At 49.0% G+C, this 27673-nt stretch overlaps 3 protein-coding genes across 4 annotated transcripts; 2 read left to right on the top strand and 1 right to left on the bottom strand.

Moving 5' to 3' along the window:
* The first annotated feature begins 259 nt into the window (after positions 1–259).
* Positions 260–18548, top strand: LOC134031715 (collagen alpha-1(III) chain-like). Its single transcript, XM_062475417.1, has 36 exons — positions 260–307; positions 399–449; positions 543–590; positions 723–764; positions 892–939; positions 1037–1078; positions 1167–1254; positions 1736–1825; positions 2016–2069; positions 2420–3217; positions 6240–6287; positions 6549–6602; positions 7390–7434; positions 7574–7624; positions 7842–7892; positions 8153–8206; positions 8328–8366; positions 8528–8821; positions 9919–9954; positions 10359–10391; positions 10631–10678; positions 10960–11016; positions 11136–11201; positions 11742–11807; positions 12163–12225; positions 12629–12688; positions 13645–13716; positions 14006–14077; positions 14682–14753; positions 14870–14941; positions 16005–16076; positions 16243–16299; positions 16623–16688; positions 16847–16885; positions 17876–17941; positions 18029–18548. Exons 1-36 carry the CDS (start codon positions 260–262, stop codon positions 18031–18033), a joined length of 2967 nt encoding a protein of 988 aa, XP_062331401.1. The 3' UTR covers positions 18034–18548.
* Positions 18549–19005: 457 nt separating this feature from the next.
* Positions 19006–21343, top strand: LOC134031892 (progestin and adipoQ receptor family member 4-like). Its single transcript, XM_062475647.1, has 3 exons — positions 19006–19412; positions 20488–20703; positions 20885–21343. The coding sequence occupies exons 1-3, from the start codon at positions 19247–19249 to the stop codon at positions 21319–21321; spliced, it is 819 nt and encodes a 272-aa protein (XP_062331631.1). The 5' UTR covers positions 19006–19246; the 3' UTR covers positions 21322–21343.
* A 346-nt stretch (positions 21344–21689) lies between these two features.
* Positions 21690–26983, bottom strand: pelo (pelota mRNA surveillance and ribosome rescue factor). 2 transcript variants are annotated; one of them, XM_062475298.1, is made up of 14 exons: positions 26760–26983; positions 26324–26416; positions 25903–26053; positions 25671–25761; positions 25269–25432; positions 25121–25181; positions 24362–24523; positions 24084–24130; positions 23618–23691; positions 23443–23514; positions 22621–22695; positions 22417–22448; positions 22204–22316; positions 21690–22092 (listed from the first exon to the last, which is right to left on the bottom strand). In XM_062475298.1, the coding sequence occupies exons 1-13, from the start codon at positions 26798–26800 to the stop codon at positions 22222–22224; spliced, it is 1158 nt and encodes a 385-aa protein (XP_062331282.1). In that variant the 5' UTR covers positions 26801–26983; the 3' UTR covers positions 21690–22092; positions 22204–22221. The 2 variants fall into 2 exon arrangements, with proteins under 2 accessions (XP_062331282.1, XP_062331283.1); XM_062475299.1 differs by having other exon boundaries at positions 21690–22147.
* Between the last annotated feature and the right edge of the window lie 690 nt (positions 26984–27673).

A 27673-nucleotide genomic window follows, 5' to 3' on the forward strand; every position in this document is an offset into this window, starting at 1 on the left:
TGGACAGGGTGCCAAACCCAATGGTAGGTCCACTGTGCCACTGCGTGTAAATAAAAAACAACTATATAGTCTATTGCTAGTTTTAAGAGTATTGTCTTGTGATGGTGATTCTAGGCTATGGTGCAGGAGCTGGTGTGCCTAATGGACAGGGTGCCAAACCCAATGGTAGGTCCACTGTGCCACTGCGTGTAAATAAAAAACAACTATATAGTCTATTGCTAGTTTTAAGAGTATTGTCTTGTGGTGGTTATTCTAGGCTATGGTGCAGGAGCTGGTGTGCCTAATGGACAGGGTGCCAAACCCAATGGTAGGTCCACTGTGCCACTGCGTGTAAATAAAAAACAACTATATAGTCTATTGCTAGTTTTAAGAGTATTGTCTTGTGGTGGTGATTCTAGGCTATGGTGCAGGAGCTGGTGTGCCTAATGGACAGGGTGCCAAACCCAATGGTAGGTCCACTGTGCCACTGCTTCATTTCACATGAAGAACGGCTGCGTATCGTTTGTTCATGGCTGCTTCTTGTCTTGTGGTGGTGATTCAAGGCTATGGTGCAGGAGCTGGTGCTGCCAATGGTAACGGTCGTCCCAATGGTAAATATCACCCTGGTCCTCTACCTGACTGCAAAGCACATTCATGTCTTTATGATGGTCAGTCACCAAACGTCTTCAGTGATGGTACAGAATGCTGTCCTAAATTGGTGTGTGTATCTTTTAATTTCCCAGGTTATGGATATCCCAATGGAGGGGCCAAAGCTCCCAAGCCAGGTACTAGTGGGCTTTGCACCGGCTAGTTGTGGATCTTAGTTGCAGCCATTTGCTAATTCGCACATTTTGCAGTGTCACTGGTGGGGTTGAAAACATAACATTACAATAGATCTCTTGTTTGTTTTAGCTTCAGGTTATGGTGGTGTACCCAATGGGTATGCACCCAGGCCCAACGGTAAGGGGGATCTTTCCCTGCCTCATTAAAGGAATGTGTTGCTATATGTACTGTTTGGAAATGGTTATGACATGATTCCTTCTTTTCTGGCATTTAGGGTATGGATATCCAAATGGGGGTGCAAAAGCACCAAAACCAGGTACATGGTAAACAGACAATTCAAGGTATCTTTGTTCCAAGCAGACTGGACCAGCACTCACCGTACGGTGGTCTTGTTTCTTCTCAAGGTTATGGTGCAGGAGCTGGAGGAGCACCCAATGGATATGGAGCAAAACCGAATGGTAAATCTCCACCCATGGTTGTGTCTAGTCTTCAGTAGTTCTTCTGGTGTTGTCAAACACTAGAGCTTGGCCCGTTGACAGCAAATGCTAGTGCAGTGCCCATTCTCACGAAATGTGTGCATGGTTATATGTATTTGTTGCAAAATCTGTCATCCAAACAATTTACCAGTCGACACTTGGGTCGTCCTTGGTCCTGAGCAATACACAAATTTCAACTTCATATTCAACTTCTCGAGATAATCAAGCAACGGATATACACATTGCTGCCTTCAAAGTTAGGTACAGATATTGTCACTTCAAAGAAAGTGACAAACTGTGTCAAACTTTTCCATGCAGAGAATCTAATGATAGCTTCACAACATTGTTTCTTCCATGTTTAGGCTATGGTCCTGGAGCTGGATACCCCAATGGAGGAGTCAAACCAGGTCACTTTTTCTGTTCTGAAGAAGATCAAGAAGTATGTCCCAACTTACCATTTGTTATTGAAGGTATTAATTCAATTTTTTGGTTCATAGGTTATGGCAATGGGGCACCCAAACCACAGTCTAACTCCAAAGGTGTTGGAGCAGGGGCAGCTAATGGAGGTGGCAATGCACCAAATGGTGGTAAGCACTCACCTTGCGTAGATGCGTTGTTCGTTGAAGACCTCTGTTTTCATGCTTTCGATATTCCAGTGTCCATCTTCCTTGAGTAGTTTTTATAATGTTCATAAGCTATCAGTCTTACTGTATGCCTTCACATTGCAACCAAGTTTGTGTTTGTGAGTGAATGGCTGAACACGCTTGTGGTTCCTAGGGTATGGTGTTCCTGCAGGGGTACCGAATGGAGTGGCTCAAGTAGCCAAACCTGGTAAATGCTGTGTGTTGTCCTCCCGCATTCCTGTTTGTCCCATTGATCCAATTTATTATGCTGGTTAACATCAGATGTCTTCATGTTTGTTTTGTCTTAAGCAACTGTCTCAAATGTGTTATGGTGCATGTCTTTAATCATTGACGTAACGGCTAATCAGTTGAGTGTTGTGGCGTTTAAAGCATGTGTTGTATGTTTGCATGTGTTCCGGTGGCGTGTTTTGGGTCAATCGTCTGTTGTATGTTTTGTTGGGACTCTCCTGCCTGCTGTCCTCTAACGGATCTCGCAATCAAGCATGTTTTACCCATCGCACTATTTGCTGTACAAAGTGATTGTGTTCTGGTCCCTAGGTTATGGTCAGGGTAAAGTTGGTGGTGAACCAAACGGAAATGGAAAGGGACCCAAAGGTGAAGTTCTTTCTCCTGAGGTTCCGACTCCTGCTCTGCTAGAATCGAAAGAGCCAAGCACCAAGGGACAGGCACCAGCGCCTGAGCCAGTCGTACCACAAGGAAAATACCCGAAGCCTCCAGCACCCCCTGTGGTGCCACAGGGTGAGGCTGCAACACCAGGACCAGTGATTCCCCAGGGAAAGTACCCTAAACCAGCGCCAGTCATCCCCCAGGGTAAGCCCTACCCCAAGCCTGCACCAGAACCAGCACCAGTGGTTCCCCAAGGTAAACCCTATCCCAAGCCTGTACCAGAACCAGCACCAGTAGTTCCCCAGGGCAAACCTTACCGCAAGCCTGCACCAGAACCAGCACCAGTGGTTCCCCAGGGCAAACCCTACCCCAAGCCTGCACCAGAACCAGCACCAGTAGTTCCCCAAGGGAAGCCCTACCCCAAGCCAGCACCAGAACCAGGACCAGTGGTTCCCCAAGGAAAGCCCTACCCCAAGCCTGCACCAGAACCAGCACCAGTAGTTCCCCAAGGGAAGCCCTACCCCAAGCCAGCACCAGAACCAGCACCAGTGGTTCCCCAAGGGAAGCCCTACCCCAAGCCAGCCCCAGAACCAGCACCAGTGGTCCCCCAGGGCAAACCCTACCCCAAACCAGCACCAGAACCAGCACCAGTGGTTCCCCAGGGGAAGGCTCCAAAGCCAGTGGCACCTGCAGTGCCTCAAGGAAAGGCCCCCAAAGTACCGAATATGGGTAAACATTTAAGATTCTCTGCATGTCCATGAGGTGGTGTGGTGCGTTTAATGGCATGCATTGGTAACTACTTGTAAGTACTTAAAACTGGGAGTCTCAATGAAAGATACTGAAGTAATTTTGAAATCTGTACAAATATCAGCAAAGAATGCTCCTGTTGTTCATGACAGTCGCCTTTAGCATAAATTTAGCACTGATGAAAATGAACGGGTGTTGGACCAATCACAGTCAATGGTTCAGCTGTCTGTAATAGTGTCTGAAGAGACTCCAATTTGTCCCCCCCCCCTCCACGGACCCTTTCTGAGCCAGTAGTAACCCCCCCCCCCTCAGCAGTAACCATCAGCATGGGTCTGGTGATGGTGCTCTGGTAGGACTGACATCACTCTGCAGTGTTTCTTTTTGTTACTCAGCGGAACAATGAAAACTGAGGTTTTTACATCATGTGCACGTCAATCTTTGGGATTATCGACTCTGTTAAATACTGTTTCACTAGGAGATACTGAATGCATGTGTTTTTGAATCAGTATATTGAAGTATTTGTTGCTGTTTCACTTTAAACCTGGGGTCTGAGGTATTGCACGGCAAATGTATTTGTTAAATGGAAATAGAAAGGAAACTATACTTAAATCCAAAACACTGACGACTTTGTGGTCTTTAGGTGGTGCAGGAGGTGTGGTGCCCAATGGACAAGTGCCCTTACCCATAGAAAGTCTTGGTAAATGTCCTTGTCCGTGTTTTCTCAGATCATTTAACCCTCGTGCTGCCTTCGGGTCACATGACCCAAAGGTTCATAACGAACCATTGTTGTGTTTACCCAATTTTACCCAATACAAAAACAAATAAAAATAATTTTCTTTTAACCATTCCAATGTGGGGGGTCTGAGACAGCCCGACAGTTAAAAGAAAATGCTTCACTTTGTTTTTGTATGAGGTAAATTTGTCGCAATACGACGGTGGGTCACAATGACTGATGGGTCAGAATGACCCGAAGATAACACAAGGGTTAAAGGATGTTCTCTTAAGTTAAAATGTAAAGCTACATTTGAGCAAATTGCAAATTATTGTTGCAATAAGACTTTTGATCCTATTTGATAGGTTTCAGAGAATATTATAAAATCCATTGAGATTATGAGAACAACCTGAGGTGTTCAATGCTTCTACGTAGTGATGTTTGTGTCTGTGTTCTGTGTTCTCAGTAGAATTCTGTCTCTGTGTCTGGAACTGTTGGCTTGTTCAGTTAGGATGCATGCACTGTAGTTTGAGACCACTTCATCAGAGAGATTGCATGCTATTGATAAGCAAAGAAATATAAGGTTAGTCTGAGCAAAAGTTGTCATCTCGACGCATGTTGTTGCATGGATGGACTAGATGTCTTTTCAGAAGTCTTGTTCTGTTGTGTCTGAATCATTTGTGTGGCCTTCTTGTTACATTGCAATGTTGAACTTAACTAATTTGCTTTGGTTAATGCGATAGACTTGTCAATGTCAGAATGAACTAATTTAATGTTCCTCATTTGTATATTATTTTTAAATGCCTTTTATGCTGTTCTCATGTTATAATAGGTATACTGTAGGTTATAGAGAAAAGGTATGTAGCTGGTTAATGGCCCCCATTTATTTCCCAACCCACCAGTATTTATGTTTATTTGAATACACATGAATTAACATCAGCACTGGGGTCCTTCATGTAAATGAGCCATATTTCATATTAGATGTAAAACCCTGTGCTAATCCAGTCCAAATCAATCAAATGACTGTAACTAAGCCCTCCATAGACAGCAGTTAAAAAGCCCTGCCGACAGTCTCCAGGATCTCTTGACAGCTGGAACAGCCGTCCTACAGGCTGCTCCAGCTGATGAGTGTGTGACCTTCAGGTTATGTCACTGGAAGTGCCGTCCCCGAGGAAAACGGGGACAAAGCTAAAGGGGCCCCCGAAGCTCAGGCTCCTGACGGTGGAGGCCCCTCCTACCCCGAAGGTGCGTTTCCCCCTGAACCTGCTGCCCCGGAGGAGACACCAGAGGACATGGGGCCGGACGCAGCAAACAGGGAGGGCCCTGGGGAGGCGCCTGGGGAGGCCCCTGGAGAGGCGCCTGGGGAGGCCCCTGGAGAGGCCCCTGGAGAGGCCCCTGGGGAGGCCCCTGGGGAGGCCCCTGGAGAGGCGCCTGGGGAGGGCCCTTTGCTCCCGGCTCCAGAGCACGAACTGCAGCAGAACTCTAAAGTGGGGAGTCCTGGTAAAGCCTGACCTGTTACATGTGTGTGTGTTGGGGCGGCTCCGGGGAGTCTGTACAGAGCATGCGTGTCACCCAGGTGAATCTCTGGTCCTTGTACATGTCTAAGCGTGTCCCGCACCTGTGTAATGTTTAGTGCATGTGTGATGTGTGTTTTGGTGTGTTGAGTTTGTCTTGTCCACAAGTTCTATTCCAGGCTGCTGGGAGTGGGATCACTGACCGACCAGCCTGGTTTGAACATGTCGCATTAGAAGCATCATTCATATGTCTGTTCATTTGATTGTGTATTGTTGTCATGACAATTGTTGCCCAGTCAGCGTTCTCCTCATGTTGCATGTGCAATGTTTTATTTTTGTGCACCTTTTTATGTTGTGTTTGACTGAAATTCAGCATGGATAGCTGAAATTATACTTTTATCTGTTCCCAAAAAAGTATGTGTTCATGACCCCTGTCCTGGTAGTTATCAGTTGTTAATTTACAATAACAATAGTTATAATTCCTTATGGCCTCCAATAACATGACTGACAAGGACAATAATTTTACTTGAAGTTATGACCGACAAAGTGCTAGATTTGCTGCTTTTTGAAGACTGATCGAAAATCCGCTGGTATTTTCTACTGTAATCTGATTTAATCAATGTTAAGATGTCAAAACTGGATTTTAAACTGACATTGCGATTACCATCTTCCGTGTAAGTTTGTGAGGGGTCTGGTGTCCTGGTTTGAAGTGTGCTGAGAAACAACAAAGTAGTATTGACGGGTCAGTCTGGTTTCATGAACTCCTTGTGACCCACAGATAGTGGAGCTCCAGAGAACAACAATGGCCCCAAACCAGCCAGCCCTGGTAAACACTCCCTCCTAGCCAACCACACAGCACACACACAACACCAATCATCCCTGGTAAACACTCCCTCCTAGCCAACCACACAGCACACACACAACACCAATCATCCCTGGTAAACACTCATACCACCAAGACCAGCCTCCAGTCTGACTTGCTGTATTTGTAACAAGTCCCAGGGACTGGTACATTGGAGTAGTTGCTGCTGTCTGGAGGGGGTGTTCACCTGGTGTGTAATGTGTTTCTCTAACTCGGGCCCTCTAGACTGTGGACCGTCCGGAGTACCTAATGGACAGTGGGTGAAAGTACCCAGAAATGGTAAAGCCAAGCTGTAGCGTTCCACATGGGTGATCAGAGGGGCATATCAGAGTCATATGTCGTGATCATCGTTGCGTCCGCGTCGGTCATAAGTGCATGATGACTTCAGTCTGTCAGTCTGGGTGAACCTGCTCAGTTCGCATGGATGGTTGTTTTTTGTTTGTTCTGGCATGTTCCATCTCTGTAATAAGGTTGGCATGTTTATGGGTGCATGTTGTTGACTTAACCTCAGTCCTCATCTTTCCTCCATCCTTTATTGTGCAGAGCAGGGCTGGTCAACCCTGCTCTTTTACTCCAACCCTGCTCCTGGAGAGATACCCACCTGTAGGGTCACACTCCAACCCTGCTCCTGGAGAGATACCCACCTGTAGGGTTACACTCCAACCCTGCTCCTGGAGAGATACCCACCAGTAGGGTTACACTCCAACCCTGCTCCTGGAGAGATACCCTCCTGTAAGTTTACACTCCAAACCTGCTCCTGGAGAGATACCCTCCAGTAGGTTTAAACCTGCTGGACGGTAGCTGTTCAGGAACAGGGTTGGGGTGTAAACCTGCTGGACGGTAGCTGTTCTGGAACAGGGTTGGAGTGTATACCTGCTGGATGGTAACTGTTCAGGAATAGGGTTAGGCCTCCCTGGTCTGTAGTCTGATGTTGGAAGACCGATCCCTCTATTCTGTCATCGTCTAAAACACTACTTGGCCACTAACCTGATTTTAAAACAACGGGAAGGAAATGTTGGAGAGCTATTGACAAAAACCTTGTTTTGCTCCGATCGTGTGATTGAAGGTTACGGGCCTGGAGCAGGACAGCCGTACGGAGCCAAACCAAACGGTAAACACATAACACGCTCACCATCATCTCATCGGTCATCACGTGAGCTGTGTTCGTTTAGACCCCTGGTCTCATCTTGTGTTATATCTTGTTCATGTGAGTGTCCTGCTTGATTGGGCTCTGTGTTCCTGGGTGTCAGGTCATGGTGCTGGAGCAGGTCTTCCTAACGGATATGGAGCCAAACCCATTGGTGAGCACCCTGTGTGTGAATGAAGGAACATTACGATCATTTGTGATCCTTGCATGCATGGTTCACACCTGTCTTGCATGCATGGTTCACACCTGTACATAAATGCTGGCAGAAGAGATTGAAATCCACTTAATTAAGGCACTTATTTAGTTCATTGAAGCATGAATTTAATTATATGAATTAAATGACTTCTTTAAATGTGCTTGTCTCGTTTTAGGATATGGAGCTGGATATGCTAATGTTGGTGGGGCCAAAGCACCCAAACCAGGTTGTTATGTTTGATATTTGATCGAGATTACAGGTTCAAATCCCTCCTTGGTATGTCGCTTTTGATAAAACACAGCTAAATGTTTCAGTTATAAGTTACACTAGTATTTTAATTTACAACTGGGATTCCACTTAACAGTTAAAACACAAATAACTTGAAGTCTTATCATCCAGATATACAGAATATCTACCATTAATGGCAAGTGTGTGAGCCCAGTGCTGTGTACAGTAGCTAAGCTAACCCAGTGTTATCTTGTTCAGGCAATGGAGGTGGAGGCTATCCAGTCCCTGCTTACAGCAACGGATACGGAGCTGGTAAGAACCACACAGCAGCACAGAACCAGAGTTGACCTGCAGTGTCCATTTGAGATGCTACTGAAATCAGATGTAGGGTTTAAGGTTCAGCCTGCCTGTCTCACCTCATGTTTCTGTGCAGGTCAGGGATATCCTTTTGGAGGGAAGCCAAAGCAAAATGGTGAGATAAGGATACCTATAGGCTATACACACACACACACACACACACACAGGTTACACACAGGTTACACACAATCGCTCACAAAGACTCCCATAATTCCTGAGTTAGTGGATGTGTGTTGTGGTAACCCATCTCATACCAAGCCTCCTGGTTCATTCCAGGGTACGGAGCGGGTAACGGCCATGGAGTCTACCCTGCTGCGGGCTACGGAGCCGGTAACGGCCAGGGAGTCTACCCTGCTGCGGGCTACGGAGCCGGTAACGGCCAGGGAGTCTACCCTGCTGCGGGCTACGGAGCCGGTAATGGCCAGGGAGTCTACCCTGCTGCGGGCTACGGAGCCGGTAACGGCCAGGGAGTCTACCCTGCTGCGGGCTACGGAGCCGGTAACGGCCAGGGAGTCTACCCTGCTGCGGGCTACGGAGCGGGTAACGGCTACGGAGGAACACCCGCTAACGGTAGGCTAATCAAGGCTGTAAGGTACATGAACGTTTACAACAGGAAACATCTCAATGTTCGTCTACTTCCGCGTGTGATATCGCTTTTTTCGAAAAAACAGATTTCCCCCTAAAAGTTTCGAAAGGTAAAACAAATATATATATCGAAAAATACTTTTTTATTAAAAAAAAATTTTAAGGGTCCAAAATAAAAGTTTTAAAAAATATTTTGAGAAAAAAGTTTCGAAAGGTTGTGTTATGGAGACTGTTGTCTGGTAAGAAATTCTTAGAAGCCACTGTAGTGCATCTGATTAAAATGCCTGAGATGATGTAGCGTTACAATCCAAAGTTTAGGTTTATTTTAAAGTTGAGATGAATAGAATTCAATTGTATTGAAGTAGATGTATTGTGTGGCTAGGTTACAACAGTGTGGCTAGAAACAGAATACAACAGAGATACTTAGCGATCATACTAATAGGCATCTCACAATATAAGGCTAGTGACAACCTCACATTAATAATAGTAATATTGTCACATTTAAGTTTCTCACATTACTGAAGTGACACTACTTCCTACATTATTCACGTAGTCTATCACATTCTAGCTGCTAAACAGCACAGGTAATTGTTGAACATGTCACTAGTTAGCTAACAAAGATTACGTCCACATTTATAATGTAACCGCGACACCGGCATCAATTGAATATACACCCGCGATCATAAAAACGCATTAACAACTTCAATGCCGTGTCTAACAAACACAGACTGATAACAGCATAACTAAACATAACAAATGAGCATTATAAATACTTACAGGTATCTGAACGCACACAATTCCAACACTCTCTCACTCTAATCTTTAAACTGAAATGTCAAAACCACCTGTATCGTCAGTCCTATTCCCGCCACTGAGTACCATCAGCGCGAGCATCCCCAGACTGCACTCTGATTGGCTGTACAAGTGGAGCCATAAGGGGTGCATGCACTAACGGAATGACCGTGCTGTTCACGTGCACATCAGTCTAAGGGGCAAACCATCAGTCCTTTGCAACAGGTTGAAAAAAACTTTTCGCACGTCGCAGGTTGGGTTTAAGTGTTTTATGTATTTCTCTCTCTCAGTGAAAGCTGGCCCAGGTGAAGCAGGTCGCTCCAACGGTAGGTCTCAGATGTTGTATCCCATATTGTTTCTGTGTTGTTATTAGAAATGTACCATTTTACATTTATTTTATTTGGTTTACAAATAGTGCTTAAAGAAAGCACAGTTCAATCTTACATTTACATTTATGCATTTAGCAGACACTTTTATCCAAAGCGACTTCCAAGAGAGAGTTTTACAAAAGAGCATAGGTCACTGATCATAACAACGAGATAGCCCCAAACATTGTGGGTAGCCAAACATGAAACATACATTGTGAAAAGCAAATAAGTCCCAAAGGGAAGAACAATAAGAGCATGTAGTTCGACAAGTTACAATTAAACAGCAAGAACCTCAAAAGTGCAAGTGCGGAACAGTGCAACATGAAAATGGTCTCAACTGTGTTACAACTCTGTTCCTGCAGGACAAGGAGTTCCGGTGGTAGAAAGCAAGTCAGGTGTGTTTCAAATCGAATATTTGGAGAGAAAAAATCCAATCTTTTTCCACTTTTTTCCACACACATAGTGAAAGGAAAGGAGAGCAGACCGTTTTTTCACAACCTTTTTTGCCTTGCTCCATGGTAGCTTTGTAGATTTGCTTACGTTTGTTGTGAGTAATAGCCGGGAAAGGAAAAAAGGCGTGCAATAAATTATTGAATTATTGAATAATTTTAGATGCTGATTTTATTGATTCCAGGTGGTCTTGGTGGTGGATACGTGGGAGAACCTGCAAATGGCAAATACGGTGAGAAGCTCATATGCGCTCTGTCTGACCCAGGGACTCAGACCACAGAAATGGCTTTGAGGAAAGGCTTCTGCTGAATGAACACCATTCTGCTCTCAGTGCTCATCCCTCTGTCATCCTCCTCTCCCCTCCTCTGTCTCTCTTTCTCCCTTTCCTCTTCTCTCTCTCTTTCTCTCTCTCTCGCTCTCTCTCTCGCTTTCTCTCTCTCTCTCTCTCTCTCTCTCTCTCTCTCTCTCTCTCTCTCTCTCTCTCTCTCTCTCTCTCTCTCTCTCTCTCTGCAGCTAGAGCTGGTCAGCTGCCATACAACGGAGCCCCCATCATTCCTGCAGGACTCGACGGTACGACAGCTGACCTCATGTTGACACTGTATGGAGGTGGAGGTGTGGGTGGGTGAGGGAGGAGGACGTGGAGTGTAGACAGGGACGGCGGTGTAACGCCTCTTCCTCTTCCCTGACAGGAACCAGCCAGTTTGAGCCGGAGCCAGCAAGCTTGGGGCCTGATGGGAAGTCAGGTGGCTACGGAGGTCTGGACCACTAGAGATCACTAGAGTTCACTAGAGATCACTAGAGATCACTATGTATCACTAGAGATCACTATGGATCACTAGAGATCACTAGAGTTCACTAGAGATCACTAGAGATCACTATGTATCACTAGAGATCACTATGGATCACTAGAGATCACTAGAGTTCACTAGAGATCACTAGAGATCACTATGGATCACTAGAGATCACTATGGATCTCTATAGATCACTATGGATCACTATGGATCACTAGATATCACTATGGATCACTATAGATCACTATGGATCTCTAGAGATCACTATGGATCACTAGATATCACTATGGATCACTAGAGATCACTCTGGATCTCTATAGATCACTAGAGATTACTCTGGATCACACTAGATCAGTCTGGATCACGCTAGATTGCTGTTAATCATCTAGATAAGCCTAGATCATGGGGGTGGGGGGGAGACCGGAGAGTAAGGAAGTTGTGTGTCAGTATGTTTGGGATTCACCCTCTCTGTCCCCCCCCTCCCCCCCTCCTCCCTCGGAGCAGGTATGGGCGGATCACCATACGGTGGCCAGCCCCTCGGACCAGAGGCCAAGTCTCCCACCAAATACGGTGAGTCTCCCTCCCCTGCTCTCCCCTCTCCTCCCTCCCCTGCCCTCCCCTCTCTCCCTTCCCCTCTCCTCCCTCCCCTGCCCTCCCATCTCTCCCTTGCCCTCTCCTCCCTCCCCTGCCCTCCCATCTCTCCCTTGCCCTCTCCTCCCCCCCCTGCCCTCCCCTCTCCCCTCTCCCCCCCTGCCCTGCCCTCCCCTCTCCCCCCCCTGCCCTGCCCTCCCCTCTCCCCCCCCTGCCCTCCCCTCTCCCCCCCCCTGCCCTGCCCTCCCCTCTCTCCCCTCCCCTACCCTCTCCCCTGCCTCCTCCTCCCCTCTCTCCCTTGCCCTCCCTCACGCCTTCTCTCGCTCCACCACAGGCATCGGGGGCTTGCCCTTCGGTGGCCAGCCCGTGTCTCTCACCTCCACCGGGGGGAAGTACGGTGGGTGTGGCCGTCTGCCTGGTCCTAAGACCCAGCAGCATGTGTGTCAGTGTTGTTTGTGAACGTCTGCACCAGGTCTTTGTAGTGTGTGTTGTGCTCCCTGCACATTCTGTATCATCTGTATGCATGTTCTGAGCATGTGCATGTTGCGTGTGTGTTCAGATGTGTGTGTGTTGCATGTGTGTTCATGTGTGTGTGTGTGTTCCATGTGTGTTCAGATGTGTGTGTGTTGCATGTGTGTTCATGTGTGTGCGTGTTGCATGTGTGTTCATGTGTGTGCGTGTTGCATGTGTGACATCATCTCTGCCATGTTCTGCATTGTGACATCATCTCTGCCATGTTCTGCAGTGTGACATCATCTCTGCCATGTTCTGCATTGTGACATAATTTCTGATCTTCCCAGCAGGCAACGGGGGCTCCCCCTACGGACCAGGACCTGACGGCAAATCAGCCGGCAAATACGGTGAGACTGGTTCTGTATCAGCACCTAGAACAGCTGTGATACTGACTGTGCAAATGAAAACTCTGAATGGTTTAAATACCACAGCCATGAACCAATCAGATTGCTTGAGTTATGTTTAATAAGTCTTTACATGGTTAATCGTGCGGGTGGCTGGGTGCTGGTATGGGTGGAGGGTGGGCTGGGTGCTGGTATGGGTGGAGGTGGAGGGTGGGCTGGGTGCTGGTATGGGTGGAGGGTGGGCTGGGTGCTGGTATGGGTGGAGGTGGAGGGTGGGCTGGTATGGGTGGAGGTGGAGGGTGGGCTGGGTGCTGGTATGGGTGGAGGTGGAGGGTGGGCTGGGTGCTGGTATGGGTGGAGGTGGAGGGTGGGCTGGGTGCTGGTATGGGTGGAGGTGGAGGGTGGGCTGGGTGCTGGTATGGGTGGAGGGTGGGCTGGGTGCTGGTATGGGTGGAGGTGGAGGGTGGCTGGGTGCTGGTATGGGTGGAGGTGGAGGGTGGGCTGGGTGCTGGTATGGGTGGAGGTGGAGGGTGGGCTGGGTGCTGGTATGGGTGGAGGGTGGGCTGGGTGCTGGTATGGGTGGAGGTGGAGGGTGGGCTGGGTGCTGGTATGGGTGGAGGTGGAGGGTGGGCTGGGTGCTGGTATGGGTGGAGGTGGAGGGTGGGCTGGGTGCTGGTATGGGTGGAGGTGGAGGGTGGCTGGGTGCTGGTATGGGTGGAGGTGGAGGGTGGGCTGGGTGCTGGTATGGGTGGAGGTGGAGGGTGGCTGGGTGCTGGTATGGGTGGAGGTGGAGGGTGGGCTGGGTGCTGGTATGGGAGGAGATCCGGCTGCAGGCATACGGTGAGAATGGTAGTCATGGTGATGATTATAGTCATTGTCATGGTAACTGTGTGGTTATGAGTTCGGTCATGGTAACTGTGTGGTTGACCACAACCGTGGTTGTGGTCATGTCTCTGCAGGGTATGGAGCCCTGCCCTATGCTGGGGAGCCTCTGGGTTTAGGGGCTGATGGGAAATCAGCTGGTCAATATGGTGAGTGCGCCCCCTCCTGGTGACCAGTTCAATCCACTGCACCAGATCATCCTGTCCTCTGCCCTGGTCACCCGTGTTTCAACTCCTCTCCTTTCTCTCTCTTTCTGTCTCTCTTTCTCCCTCCCTCCCTTCCTCTCTCTCTCTTTCCCCCTCCGTCTCTCTCCCTCCCCCTCCCTCCCTCTCCCTCGCTCTCTCTCTCCCCCTCCCTCTCTCTTTCTCGCTCGCTCCCTCCCCTCCCTCCCTCCCTCTCCCCCTCCCTCCTTCTCCCCCTCCCTCCTCCCACCTGCAGGTTATGGAGGGCTGCCTTACGACTCTCAGCCGCTGGGACTTGGCTACGATGGCCAGTCTGCTGGCAGCTATGGTAGGTTTTGTCCAGAGGTCAGGAGATGCAGTGGAGCAGACCTGTTCTGTCCTGAGGTCAGAGGTCAGGCGATGCAGTGGAGCAGACCTGTTCTGTCCTGAGGTCAGAGGTCAGGCGATGCAGTGGAGCAGACCTGTTCTGTCCTGAGGTCAGAGGTCAGGAGATGCAGTGGAGCAGACCTGTTCTGTCCTGAGGTCAGAGGTCAGGCGATGCAGTGGAGCAGACATGTTCTGTCCTGGGGTCAGAGGTCAGGGATGAGGCTGGCTGAGCGACAGACATCTTGGGGGTAGTGTGATGTGTGTGTTGGGGCAGTGTGACCTGGCTGTGATCTGGATATTCTCTTCTGAACCCCACATCCTTTTCAGTTTATTATATTTCACGGTTGTTTATGTGTCATGCCAACCTCTAACCTCAAGTGCCAAAAATAAGTCAAAAAAAGACCTGAATGTTTGAAGTGTGTGTGATTGGTCGTGTCGACCACGTTCTTGGCCAGACGTCTGACAGGAATCTGTAGGCTCCAGGAATGTTCCCCTGCTCTGTGCTTTGCATCGTCCAGCCAGTCTAAACATGCGGTGTGTGATGGTATAACGCTGTGTTTCCACAGGTCTGGGAGAGGTGCCCTTCCATCCACAGCCACTGGGACTGGGACCGGACGCAAAATCCACAGGCAAATATGGTGAGTTTAGACAAACCTGGCAACCGCTCTGTGCAAACCTGGCAACCGCCGCCCTGCTGTGTGTGTTGTGCATGTCAGCGTGTCGTGTGATCTCTGCTTCTCTGGACCCATGCCAGGGGGAAGGGAGGGCCCGTTCGCACCAGAACCACTCGCACTCGGAGGGGACGGGAAATCTACCGGGAAATATGGTGAGGCTGTTCTGACTGGCATTCTTTCTATGATGATTAAGCTGTCCCTTTATTGTTGTTTATACAACAGTTAGTTCCGAACAAGTAATTTGATTGGACAAAACACTATTCCATTAGTTCTGATTATGACATCACACCACAAAGATGAACATGTATCCATAGATATATTTAAAGGGTAGATGTCTCGTCTGCGTTGCCGGACAACGGAGTCGAACGTCCGCACATGGCAGCCATCTTGCTACAGTCAACTCGCTCACCCATAACATTGTGTTGGTGCTACATGTACTTTTTAAATGACCATAACTTGCTCAATTTTCAACCGATTTTTAAACGGTTTGGTTTGTTATCAACGTCAGAGATGTCGTTATGCCACTGCATACTTCCATTCTATAAAAAAAACAAAACATAATTAAGTATGCAGTGGCATAACGACATTTAGTACATGTGCGGACGTTCTAGACTCCGCCGTAAGACATCTAGTCTTTATATATATCTATGCATGTATCCACAACAGACTCTTATTTCACTGCTTTCACAACAAATGGAAACATCCAGATAAATGTAAATGATACAAAGCAGCTGCCCTGAGGTAACTTGTCAGACATCCCAACCTGCAGAGACTCATTTCCGGAAGGTGGTTCCCCCCCCCCCCCTCAACCTGCACGTACCCCCCCCCCCCCCCCCCCCCCCCCCTGACGCACTCAGGACGCGCGATATGCACCTATCTCTACCAGAAATGACCATTAGACAGTCTTTCGCTCGCTCAAAATACAAAATCCCCGATTTCCGGGAGATTGTAGAGCATTTGCGGTCGTCAGGGAGCCGCTATTGAAATGTGGGAGACTCCCGGACCTACCCGGGAGACTTGGGATGTCTGACATGTAGACCGAATCAGAGGAGCTAGCTAGTGGACAAGAACATGCTAGCTAGTGGGCAGGGACATGCTAGACAACAGTCCAGTCGCAGAATTATTTGTGATGGCGGAGCCAAAGAAAATATTTAATAAACAAATGAATCATCATGTGTTGGTGTTACTGAGCTAACCAGCCCTGCCCCTTCCCAGGCCAGCCAGAGCTGTACGAGGCCCAGCTGGGAGGGTTGGCAGGCGGGGAACTGCCAGGCGGGGGGCAACATGGTCGGTCCCCCTCACACACAGCAGCCATCTTGACTCCTGCCTCCAGACATCTAAGATCTATGCACACATACAGGTCCCCTTCCTGCTTTCATTTCTCCTGTCTGTTTGTGTCTCCCTCTTTCTCCTTCTCTCTCTCTGTCTCTCTCTCTTCCTCTCTCCTCCTCAGAGTACCCCAGTGAGCCATTTGCGCCCCCGGAGCCTGAGACCGGGGGCAAGTCCTATGGTGGGTAACAGCCAGTAGTGCTACAGTAGTGTGACTATGTTCTTAGTGAATAGTGTGTTGGTTACTTTGTTAATACCCTAACCCATCCTCCTCCTCTCCTCCTCCCCTCCTTCTCCTCTCCTCCTCCCCTCTTCCTCCTCCCCTCCCCCTCTCCTCCTCTCCTCCTCCCCTCTTCCTCCTCCCCTCCTCCTCCCCTCTTCCTCCTCCCCTCCTCCTCCTCCCCTCCTCCTCCTCTCCTCCTCCTCCTCCTCCCCTCCTCCTCCTCCTCCTCTCCTACTCCCCCTCCTCCTCTCCTCCTCTCCTCCTCTTCTCCTCCCTCCTAGTGAAGGGAGAGGTTCCCACAGCAGCAGCAGTAGTTGAGGGAGAGGGAAAGTCTCTAGATAAATACGGTACGTATTTCTGCTGATCAGCCAGCTGTCTGATGGTGTCTGGAGAGATCAGCCTGACCCAGCGCTCTCTCTCTCTCTCTCTCTCTCTCTCTGCTCTCTCTCTCACTCTCTGCTCACTCTCTCTCACTCTCTCACAATCTCTCTCTCTCACTCTGCAGGAAACGGGGGCTACATCAACGGACATATGCAGCCAGAAGGTAAAGACACACACTCACACCCTACACACTGCCCACACTCACACTCACACCCTACACACTGCCCACACTCACACCCTACACACTGCTCACACTCACACCCTACACACTGCCCACACTCACACTCACACCCTACACACTGCCCACACTCACACTCACACCCTACACACTGCCCACTCACTACACCCTGGTTGGAGAGCCGGGGTGGGTAACAGAGGAAGGAAGCGATACTGACGAGCGACGCCATGATACCTGTACAACTACAACACTTAAGGATCTCAATTATTAAGAATTCCTGCTAAGAATAATCAAAGGGCACCGTTACATCAATTCAGTCTTTTTCTAGATTTTCTATTAGACATCTTTGGCACATTCCAGACACACAGGACATGTGCTTGCGTGAGCTGGACCCTGATGTGCCTGTGTCTTGTCTTCATGCTGCTGCCTGTTTGACCTCTGCTTAATATACCCTCCTTCCTCCTCCTACCTCCTTCACCTCCATTCACCCTGCCTGCCTCCTTTCTCCATCCCTCCATCCCTCTCTCCTAACCCAGTGGTTGCCTTCCCTGCGGCCCCCTCCCCCCCCCCTCCCCTCCTTCATCCCACTTGTCTCCTCCTTCCCCTCTGACGTCCCTCCTGCTACCGACTCAGACGTCCCTCCCCCCCCCCGCCACGGCTGTGCTGTCGCTGGCGCCCCCCCCCCCGCCGCCCCCCCCCCCAGCCAGACAGCCTGCCGCCCCTCCCCCACCAGATACACATCCAGCAGAACCTCAAGCTGCACATCCACCCACATGGCAAATCATGGAGAGGTAACCGCAGCGACGGGGGGGCGGGGGGGGGGTTCTCTGCAGAAGACTAAGAAGATGATGTTTAATATCTCTTTAATTGAATATCTTTAGCTTAGTTTTATATCTCCTGACTGTAGTTTCATATCTCTGAGGACTTCCAGTAGTTTTGTTATGGAGAAGAGCTGATCAGTTCTCCCTTCCACAGGAGGGAAGGAGGGTCAAGGACAGAAATATCAGCTGAATGGATTCTTTGGGAATGGTGGATACCAAGGTAAAACTAAACCAGGTCTCTGATCCTGAAACTGATCATCTCTGATCATCTCTGACCCTAACTGTGGTGTCGTCTCTCCTCCTTCAGGTTGACCAGGGGGAAGTGGTCACCATCAGCATTTGTTTCTATAAACTTGATATTTTTTATTGTTGAAAAAAATGTGTTGTATATTTTTGAGTGTATCACTATTGATCCTTAGTTTTGTATAATTTTTCATACTTCCCTTCACGTCCCCCCTGGTACATTTACATTTAGTCATTTAGCAGACGCTCTTATCCTGAGCGACTGGTACCTGGCTCCTCGCTGAGACTGAAACATTACAGGGCCTCTGTTGCGTTTGTAGTCAATCAAGTTCGTTTGAAGGTGTTGGCACTCTGCGACATCCTGTCCACTGCTTACCGGCCGTAACCAAGGACAACAACTGTGTCTGTTCATCTGCATGCTGTCCTCTCACCACAGACTCAAATTCAACTAATTTATTTTTTTGCATGAGATTGCAAGTTGTTATTTTTTTTTTTTTTTTACTAGCTGTGACAAACACTTGTACATTTTTTTTTGTACAGTTTTCGGTTAAATAAAACAAACTGTACAAATCCTGTCCCAGAGATTCAAGATTTCAAAATGTTTATCTTTTGCAAAAACTTCAGCATCTACAGTAATAATGTTATCTTAACTTCTATTCACTTAGCAGATCATTGTATCCAAAGTGACACAGAAGAGTTGAACCTGGGATCTCTTGATCTGCAGTCAAACACTCCAACCACTGAGCTGCACACATACATTACACCTGTTCTCTTTAGTCTCAGTGATTAACACGCTTAATGGATTTAGCCAGTGCTTCCTAATCCTCACTCCAGTGTGGGTGGGGTACCCCAAGATGCCCCCCTGCAGCCCCCCAGGCTGGCCCCCCCAGCAGACTTGCTGCCTCCAGCCCTCCCACGGGCCAGAGGTGTGGACCCAGACCCCAGGAGGTCAGCCTGAGACAGGAAGAAGCTTCTCCTCAGCCCTGTAAGAGCTGCATGCAGCTTCCTGTAGCAGGGCGGGGGGGCGGGGGGAGGGGGATTAGAGCAGATTTAACCCTATGAATAACGGAGACAGCTGATTGGTCTGTGAGGAAGCATGCCACTGCGTGAGCTCCTTGCGGTCCTGCCTCGCTCAGCTGGAGGGAGACGGACTCAGGTGTGTCCAGGTGCCTAGAGGAAGCCCTCCGCCTGCCATGCCAGAGCCCAGAGTCTCCCTGGAGCCAGTCTGAGGGTGTAGAGGGGTCCCTCCCTCCAGGGGGGTGCGTCGGCTGGGGAAAGCACCATGGTGTTTTTGAAGGGACCGCGATTACTGGACTTTGCTAAAACGCCTCCACACCTTCAGTTCAACAAGTACGTGCTGACGGGGTATCGTCCGGTGGCCACCGCCCAGGACTGCCTCTGCAGCCTCTTCTACCTGCACAACGAGTTTGGGAACATCTACACCCACGGTAGGTGGGTACATCATGCACTGGAGTCTCTTGTTGCTTTTAGCCAAGCTAACCTCTGTCGTAACCTCTGAGGGCAGGCTTGTCATTGACCTGCCCTTCTGCTGACCAGACTCTCCTCAGTTCCTCTTCATGCTCAGTGCTGCAGGCTGCTTGCTGTGTTTAGTCTGGGTGCAGATCTGAAGGAATGCTGTCCTAAGTATCCATACTGAGTACAATAGCAGCATAGCACCAGTGGGGGCCCTGCGACAGGGCGTAAACATTCATACTATTCCTCCATCACAGATGAACTGTACAGTAGTGGTACATCTCATATACAGGTGGTTGATGTGGGAGACTTCAGATTGTTACTAGCCTCTCAGGGGTGAGTATCTGGTGGTCTCACAAGTGACCGCTAGCCAGCATAACTCTCCGCTCGGTGAACAAGGATAGGTGGGGGGGGGGGAAGGGGATTAGGGATAATCCACACTGGGAATTCCTGTACAGGATAGCCTGCTAGCGATCGGCCCTGGAAGTGTTGTGATTGGCCAAATAATAAAACACGACTGTTCATTTGATTTGACTTGTGAAACGCAGGGCATGAAGGAAGGGTTAGTGTGTGGAACAGCGTAGAACTGAAGAGATGTTGAAGGGTTAGAGAAGTGTTGCAGGCTAGAGATATTAATAACAGTGTTCCAGCTCATCATGGTTGACCTATCTGACCCCTGACCCCTGACCCTGCAGATGACACGCTGCGTTCCCCTGCCTCCACTGGACGTCCTCTATAAGACCATTATCTCTAACCCTCTTACCTGGGGGATTAGGCAGCCTCTCTGCAGGCAGCACCGTCCCAAGACCCTGAGCAGAGCCACCTCGCTACGCTCTCACTACAGCCTCGCTAACACACCTGTCCTCACATGGGGTGGGGGGGGCTCCACATACTGATTGGCTACCATGCAGGAGCTTGGACACATCTGTGCTCTGATTGGTCATGTGTGTATGCACTAAAAAGTAGAAAAATACGTCCGTGGCCATTTTGAAAATGTTGGAGTCTCTCTACCTCCACCCCTCTCCTCCACCCCCTCCTGCTCCCATCCAGGGATCCCGTTCCTCTTCCTCCTGATGTTCCTGCCCCTCAGCCTGCCATGGGCGGAGGGGCAGTGGTGGCTCTGCCTGGTGCACTACCTGGCCTGCCTGTCGCCCACCGTGGGCTCCGTGCTCTACCACATCTTCATGAACCACGAGGGGGGCGCTCACGTATACGACACCCTGCTCTCCCTCGACATGTTCGGGGTCTGCCTGGTCAACACCCTGGGTAGGCTGGGGCGGTAAACATGTTTAGGTTTTAGTTTTTTTTAAGGTTTCATCCAAATGACAACACTCTCTCGCACACACATATACTGTACATGAACACACACTCTCACACATAAACACACACCATCATGCACACAAACTCTTTGAAAGATGAACATTTCCCCTTCCCCCCCTCGCCCCAGGAGCCCTGCCCATCGTCCACATCACCCTGCTCTGCTACCCCGTGTCCCGGCTGGCTGCCATGCTGTCCTACACCCTCTTGTCTGCCTACGGTATCTACAGCGCCACCACGGCCCGCAGCAACACGCGGCGCCTCCGCGCCTTCGCCTGGCAAGCGCTGTTCCGTCTGGGTCTGTTCCTGCTGCGCTGGGGGGGCCCGGGGGCTGGGAGCCCCTCCTCGCTGCGGCTCTTCCTCACCATGGACCTGCTGGCGCTGCTGGGAGGGCTGGTCAACATCAGCAGGGTGCCTGAGCGCTTCCACCCCGGCCTGTTCGACTACTGGTGCAACAGCCACCAGATCATGCACGTCCTGGTGATTTGCTCTATCGTGTACCTGCACTGGGGCATGATGGAGGACCTGGCCTGGCTACGCACATTCCAGTGCCCTGGGGAAGGGTAGGAGGGTCTGTGTGGGAGGAAGGGAGGGGGAGGAGTCTGAAACTAGCTGCTACTCAAGAGTCTGCAGGGAACATGAGTTGAGTTCACCACAGCTGTGTGTGAAGGTGGGGATTTCCTTCAGACTGTTCACAGGGTTAGAACACACCCAGCTCCTAAAGCAGCAGCTTCTACCACCAAAAGAAACATAGCTGTTCTTGATGCAATTTAAGTATTAATATATTAATAAAGTCAATATATATTTGTATATCCTGTTTTGCCTTGATTTATTGTGAGTATGTACTGTCTTGCCTCCTGTATTTTATATTTAATATAAAAAATAATATGGTATAAACACCGTTGATTATACAGAATCTGACCAAGGACAAGGTGTCTATGCTTCACATAGTTTTATTGCAAGAAAAAACTGTATATATATACACTTTAAAGGAACATTTAGCAAAAGCCTCATTAGAAATAAATCATGCGTGTCTATTCATGTTGATCTGTACTGTGTTATTAATCAGGTTTCCCCCATCCTGTATGTGTGTTTTATTAGAACTTGGCACCAATATCAAACAGCTCAGCCCAGCCTTTTGTGTCGTCACCCTGCACACCACACACAGCAGGTCAGATGATGATGAGCAGATCTAGAGAGCAGAGGCAGTGGCAGAGGAGAGAGACAGGGGGAGAGGAGGGAGACAGGGGGAGAGGAGAGAGGGAGAGGGAGAGGAGGGAGACAGGGGGAGAGGAGAGACAGGGGGAGAGGAGGGAGACAGGGGGAGAGGAGGGAGACAGGGGGAGAGGAGAGACAGGGGGAGAGGAGAGAGACAGGGGGAGAGGAGGGAGACAGGGGGAGAGGAGAGACAGGGGGAGAGGAGAGAGACAGGGGGAGAGGAGAGAGACAGGGGAGAGGAGGGAGGGGTCAGTCCTCGTCCGAGCTGCTGTCCTCCTCAGGCTCTGATAGGTCAGCAATGGGGAAGCGCAGAACGGCTGCTACACCACTCAGCTGAGTCAACTCTGGAGGGGGGGAGAGAGAGGTCACTAGGGAATAATACTTGATCAAACCTCCATGTGCATCCAGTGTGTCTAATCCTGGCTGTCCTGAACAGACACTTACGTTCTCCAGAGACATGAAGACTGGAAAACATCCTGCAACACCCAACACACACACACACAACAGAGAGATTAATAATAATAATTAAAATAATGATCTATCATCTAGCAGAGCTTTGATCCAAAGTGACAGGAACAGTTTCAATAAAGAGCAAAGTGTTCCCATGTGGAGATGCTTCTGGAAGGTTCTCTTGCCCTGGGGTCTCACCTGACGCTGCCTCCGTTGTCCCTGACGCTGTCCACCAGCCGCACGTACCGGCTCCTCGTAGCGACGTCCTGATGTCTGCACGACAACAACAACATCACTACCTTAAGAAGGTTTACCGCTTAGAGCTAGAATACTATCGGTTAAACAGTGTTGCCGATTTAGCGACAATGCCGCTAGACTTAGCAACTTTTCACCTTCCCGTGACAGGAAAAAAATAATAATCTAGCGACTTTCCCCTACTTGTTGGCCATCTCCGTTGTCGTCGTTGATCAGCATAACAACTGTAATTGTCCTTCCGTGTTGTTCTAGCTGCATCATGTAGGTACAGCCATCGCTCCCAGATTCACTGTGTTTTCGTTTTGTTCATCTGGTTTTGTTCTGTTGTTGTTGTTTATGCTGCTATTTAAAAAATCAACCCCTTAAGATATTTTTATTTTTTAAGGGTCACAGACACCGTGACCCTTACCACCAGGACATTCTACATTTTTTATCTTGTCGGATAACGGTCAAAGCTTTTTTTTCCAAAATGAACATCCCTAGCACATACAAGCTTGTCTCTCTCTAGCTGTTCACCTGAAGAGCTTGTCTCTCTCTAGCTGCTCAACCTGAAGAGCTTGTCTCTCTCTAGCTGTTCACCTGAAGAGCTTGTCTCTCTCTAGCTGCTCACCTGAAGAGCTTGTCTCTCTCTAGCTGTTCACCTGAAGAGCTTGTCTCTCTCTAGCTGTTCACCTGAAGAGCTTGTCTCTCTCTAGTTGCTCACCTGAAGAGCTTGTCTCTCTCTAGTTGCTCACCTGAAGAGCTTGTCTCTCTCTAGCTGCTCACCTGAAGAGCTTGTCACTGATGAGCAGGGTGTCCACAGCCAAGGCGTCAGCGGCCTTCTCCACGTGGGCCAGCCTGCATCGTCACAACACAGACCATGTTAGAGAACAGCTCTCACAGGACCCAGAACACGCCCCTCAGACACACCCCTCACACTGTGTGTGTGTGTGTGACTCACCCGTAGAAGGCTCTGTCCGGCTCATGCTGCAGCATCTTGTAGAAGTCCTCCAGGGCTTTCACCTCCCCTGCAGCCTGACAGAACACACACTAATTATTAGGGGTGGGGAAGAATCGATTCACATTTGAATCGAGATTCACATCGATTCACAAATGTAAAAAAAATAAAGTTTTTTAATTTTATTTTATTAAAAAAATATTTTTATTAAAAATTGCAAAAAAACGTGAATTGATTTTTTTATCAATTTGTGACCCCAAGAATAGATTCGAATCGTGAGGTACTAAAAGATACCACGTTCACCTCCGTGTTGAGCTGTTCTAAGCGATAGATCCGTAGACCTCTTCAGTATGGTATCCTTCTGTGGCAGGTTACACTGAGGTCTAAAGCATTTCCTTCAAACGGCCACTGCCAATGTTTCATAAACATCCCCAGCCCGCTAACATTGTCCCTGTCGCAGGTCACCCACCTTGGTGTCTGACAGTCTGCTGGTCACACTGGGGTCAGTCAGGATCTCTACAGGACAGGACACAGTAACACTTTACACAGATGACACTCTATTTTTCCTTTTATTTTGTAAAATATATTTTTAAAATATTATTTTATTATTGGGCAGTTTAAGTGAAGTGTGACAGGAAAGGCAGAGAGAGAGAGAGCGAGAGATAGGCAGACCAGAGGCAGTGCTCTGTGCCTGTGATGATAGCAGGGCTCTGTGATGTGATGGTGGAGTCTCCCCGGTCTTCTCACCTTTCAGGGAGTACTTGTGTCCCGAGGAGGAGTGGACCATCATGAACTTGGGCCGGTTCTCCAGCAGCAGTTTGCAGTCCTGGCGCACAGCCTCTCGGAACAGGAAGGTCATGAACTGCTCCTTCACAAAGCCAGGACTGGCCACCAGGATGCACTTCACCACTGGGGACAGACTGGGAGGTCAGTCCGTGTGTGTGTGTGTGTGTGTGTGTGTGTGTGTGTGTGTGTGTGTGAGAGAGGCAGGGAGAACTGTGTGTGTGAGAGAGGCAGAGAGAGGTGTGTGTGAGAGAGGCAGAGAGAGGTGTGTGTGAGAGAGAGGCAGAGAGAGGTGTGTGTGTGAGAGAGGCAGAGAGAGGTGTGTGAGAGAGAGGCGTGTGTGAGAGAGAGGCAGAGAGAGGTGTGTGTGTGAGAGGCAGAGAGAGGTGTGTGTGAGAGAGAGGCAGAGAGAGGTGTGTGTGAGAGAGGCAGAGAGAGGTGTGTGTGTGAGAGAGGCAGAGAGAGGTGTGTGTGAGAGAGAGGCAGAGAGAGGTGTGTGTGTGAGAGAGGCAGAGAGAGGTGTGTGTGTGAGAGAGGCAGAGAGAGGTGTGTGTGTGAGCGAGGCAGAGAGTGTCTGTGTGTGTGAGAGAGGCAGAGAGAGGTGTGTGTGTGAGCGAGGCAGAGAGAGGCGTGTGTGTGAGAGAGGCAGAGAGAGGTGTGTGTGTGAGCGAGGCAGAGAGAGGTGTGTGTGTGAGCGAGGCAGAGAGTGTCTGTGTGTGTCACCGTCAAAGTTGATGTGTCTGAGGATCCCCTGCATCACAGCTTCATAGAACCTCTCCAGAGCCTGGGGAAAGAGACACACACTGTCAACACACACACACACACACACACACACACCGTCCCCCGTTCCCCCCGGGGCTCGTGTCCAGACCTTGTCGTGCTGGGTGCAGCTGCCCCTCCTCTTGCGGGGGATGGTCACCTCCACCTTGGCCCTGAGCAGGGTCATGGCCGGAGTCACCAGCACAAGGTTAGCCAGCCCCTCCTGCATCACCACGGCCGCCACATCCGCCTTCTGGCTGGGGTCACATGCCTGCTCTGCGGGGGCCAGGGGGGGCAGGTTAGACCCAGGTACAGCACATCACTCAGAGTTACGGTATACGTTATCAGTTGGAAGCTAAATGTCAATAATCAAAACAAACGAAACATGCGAACAATCGTTAAACCACGCACCAAGGGCATTACTATAGTTACCGTTTTAGTTATTAGAATTGTAGAATCCTTTGTACACTAACACTTAGAAAGATATTGACGTGTGAACGTTCATTGAACTTACCGATCCTGTCCAACACAACACTGTCCCACACCTTCTTAGCCAGAGTGAACTTCCTGTTCAGCTCAAGCTCTATGGTGTGATAGGCCCCCATCTGGACACACACACACACACACCATTGAACCTGCAACCTATTGATGTGCAGTCTAATTCTCTACAGCTTCACTACAGATCACATGTCAACGGGTTTGAACGGTGTCAGATGTAAACGGGTGGTGTTTGAACGGTGTCAGACCTTCACATACGGGTTCTCCAGGAGGTTGGTTCCCTTCACCCTCAGCTGGCAGGCCTGGGAGTCAAAGTCGATGGTCTCCACACACACGGTGAGGGTGGTGCGGACCCTGGAGCTGCCCACACTGCCGGTGGAGGACTCAGTCTGCACCTTCCTGAGCACACACAATCACCAGGGGTCAGGGGAACTGGTCACTGCGGCAGTGTGTGTGTTAGTGTGTGTGTATGTTGGTGTAGGCTGTGTGTGTGTGTGTGTGTGTGCGCGCACATGAAGACACATCATAGTGACAGGCTAGACACAAGCACAATACAGACACGCAGCTGATAGTAGATAGCAGAAGTATTATGAACTGCAAGGCTTTCATTGAGCACAGTGGCACGGGACCATACGGAGCCGGTGATCTCCCACCGGGAGACCGGCGTACCTGATGGTGGAAGCCTGTAGGCTGTCTCCGATCTGAAGCAAGTTGTAGGTGTGCCACATGTCCTCCGCTTCTTCCGGCATCAGCGTCACCTGGCTGGCGGGACACAGCGTTACCGGCAGAGTGAGGGGGGAGGAAGAGTAGGATCAATCGAAAATGTAGATGTATCTAGTTACATCTTAGCTAACCTCAGAGAACCCCACACCCACACGGTTCAAGTAAGGCTAGGGAGGGTAACTGGATAGCGAGCTATTCATTCATCGTTTTAGATCTTTTTTTTGTTGTTGACATATCTAGGTATTTGAAAAACAGATTATTGTTTTTATTATCTTTATTATTGTGTTTGGGGTTTGGCTGAATAGCTGTGCCAGATGGCAATACCCAAGGCATGTGCTGGTGTGGCTAACTTGCTAGCTAACCGGTCTTAAGACTCACTTACCCGGCATTGTCTTTTTCAATATCTTTATGAAGCAACTTCATTTTCTTTTTGGATTGTTGTGATCAAAACTAGTATTACTTGTCTACGCGATTAAATATTAATGACTTTAGCGTCATATTTACTATTTTCCGCGCATGTCTCAGACTATGTTTCTGCTCTAGAATGAATCGTCCAAGTCTGGTTGGTCACGTATGCGTTGCGTCACTCCAAAACACGAAACGGCCATCTTTGGTCACTTCCGTGGGCGTCACTTCATTGCGGCAGAAAAACTGGATTTTTCTCTTTTTTTTTACCTCTGACGAGATAAATGCCATCGAGAAGGCGAAGAAATGTGAAAATTATTAAAACTTTCAAAAGACTACAAGGAAATAAAATCATATTGCGTTGGTAGAGCAATGTTTTTGTAGTTTTGCTATACATACAAGATTAGATAGCCAGCTAAATTATATTATGTATGATATAGCCCACATTAATTATAGGAATGCGATAAAACTATTAAAATGTGCAGCATAATTGCACATTCTTTCTGAAATTACTTTTGAAATATCCTTGAGCATCTGTGTTTAGCGACTCGAAGGACTACCCATGTTTTAAATCCAATCAGATCACGAATTTCCGAAAAACGCCAATCTGCTTTCACACGTTTATCAGCAGTCAGCTATGAAAAGGCTACTGTATCTTGATGGAGCTGTGAATCAGCGCATCATCTGACACGATTAAATATAATTGTATTACAGTATAAAACAATCATAATTGTTCAATGTCTGAATAAATATGTTTATTGTTTACTATGATGATAAAGGGGTACATGCGGACATCCAATCAGAGCCAAGACCCCAGACCAATATTCAGCAAGGGGCCAATGACAGAGCGGTAAAATGTTTTCCCACATCCGCCCAACCTCGCTTTCAACC

The sequence above is a fragment of the Osmerus eperlanus genome, chromosome 12, assembly GCF_963692335.1.
Source record: "Osmerus eperlanus chromosome 12, fOsmEpe2.1, whole genome shotgun sequence".
Lineage (NCBI taxonomy): Eukaryota > Metazoa > Chordata > Actinopteri > Osmeriformes > Osmeridae > Osmerus > Osmerus eperlanus.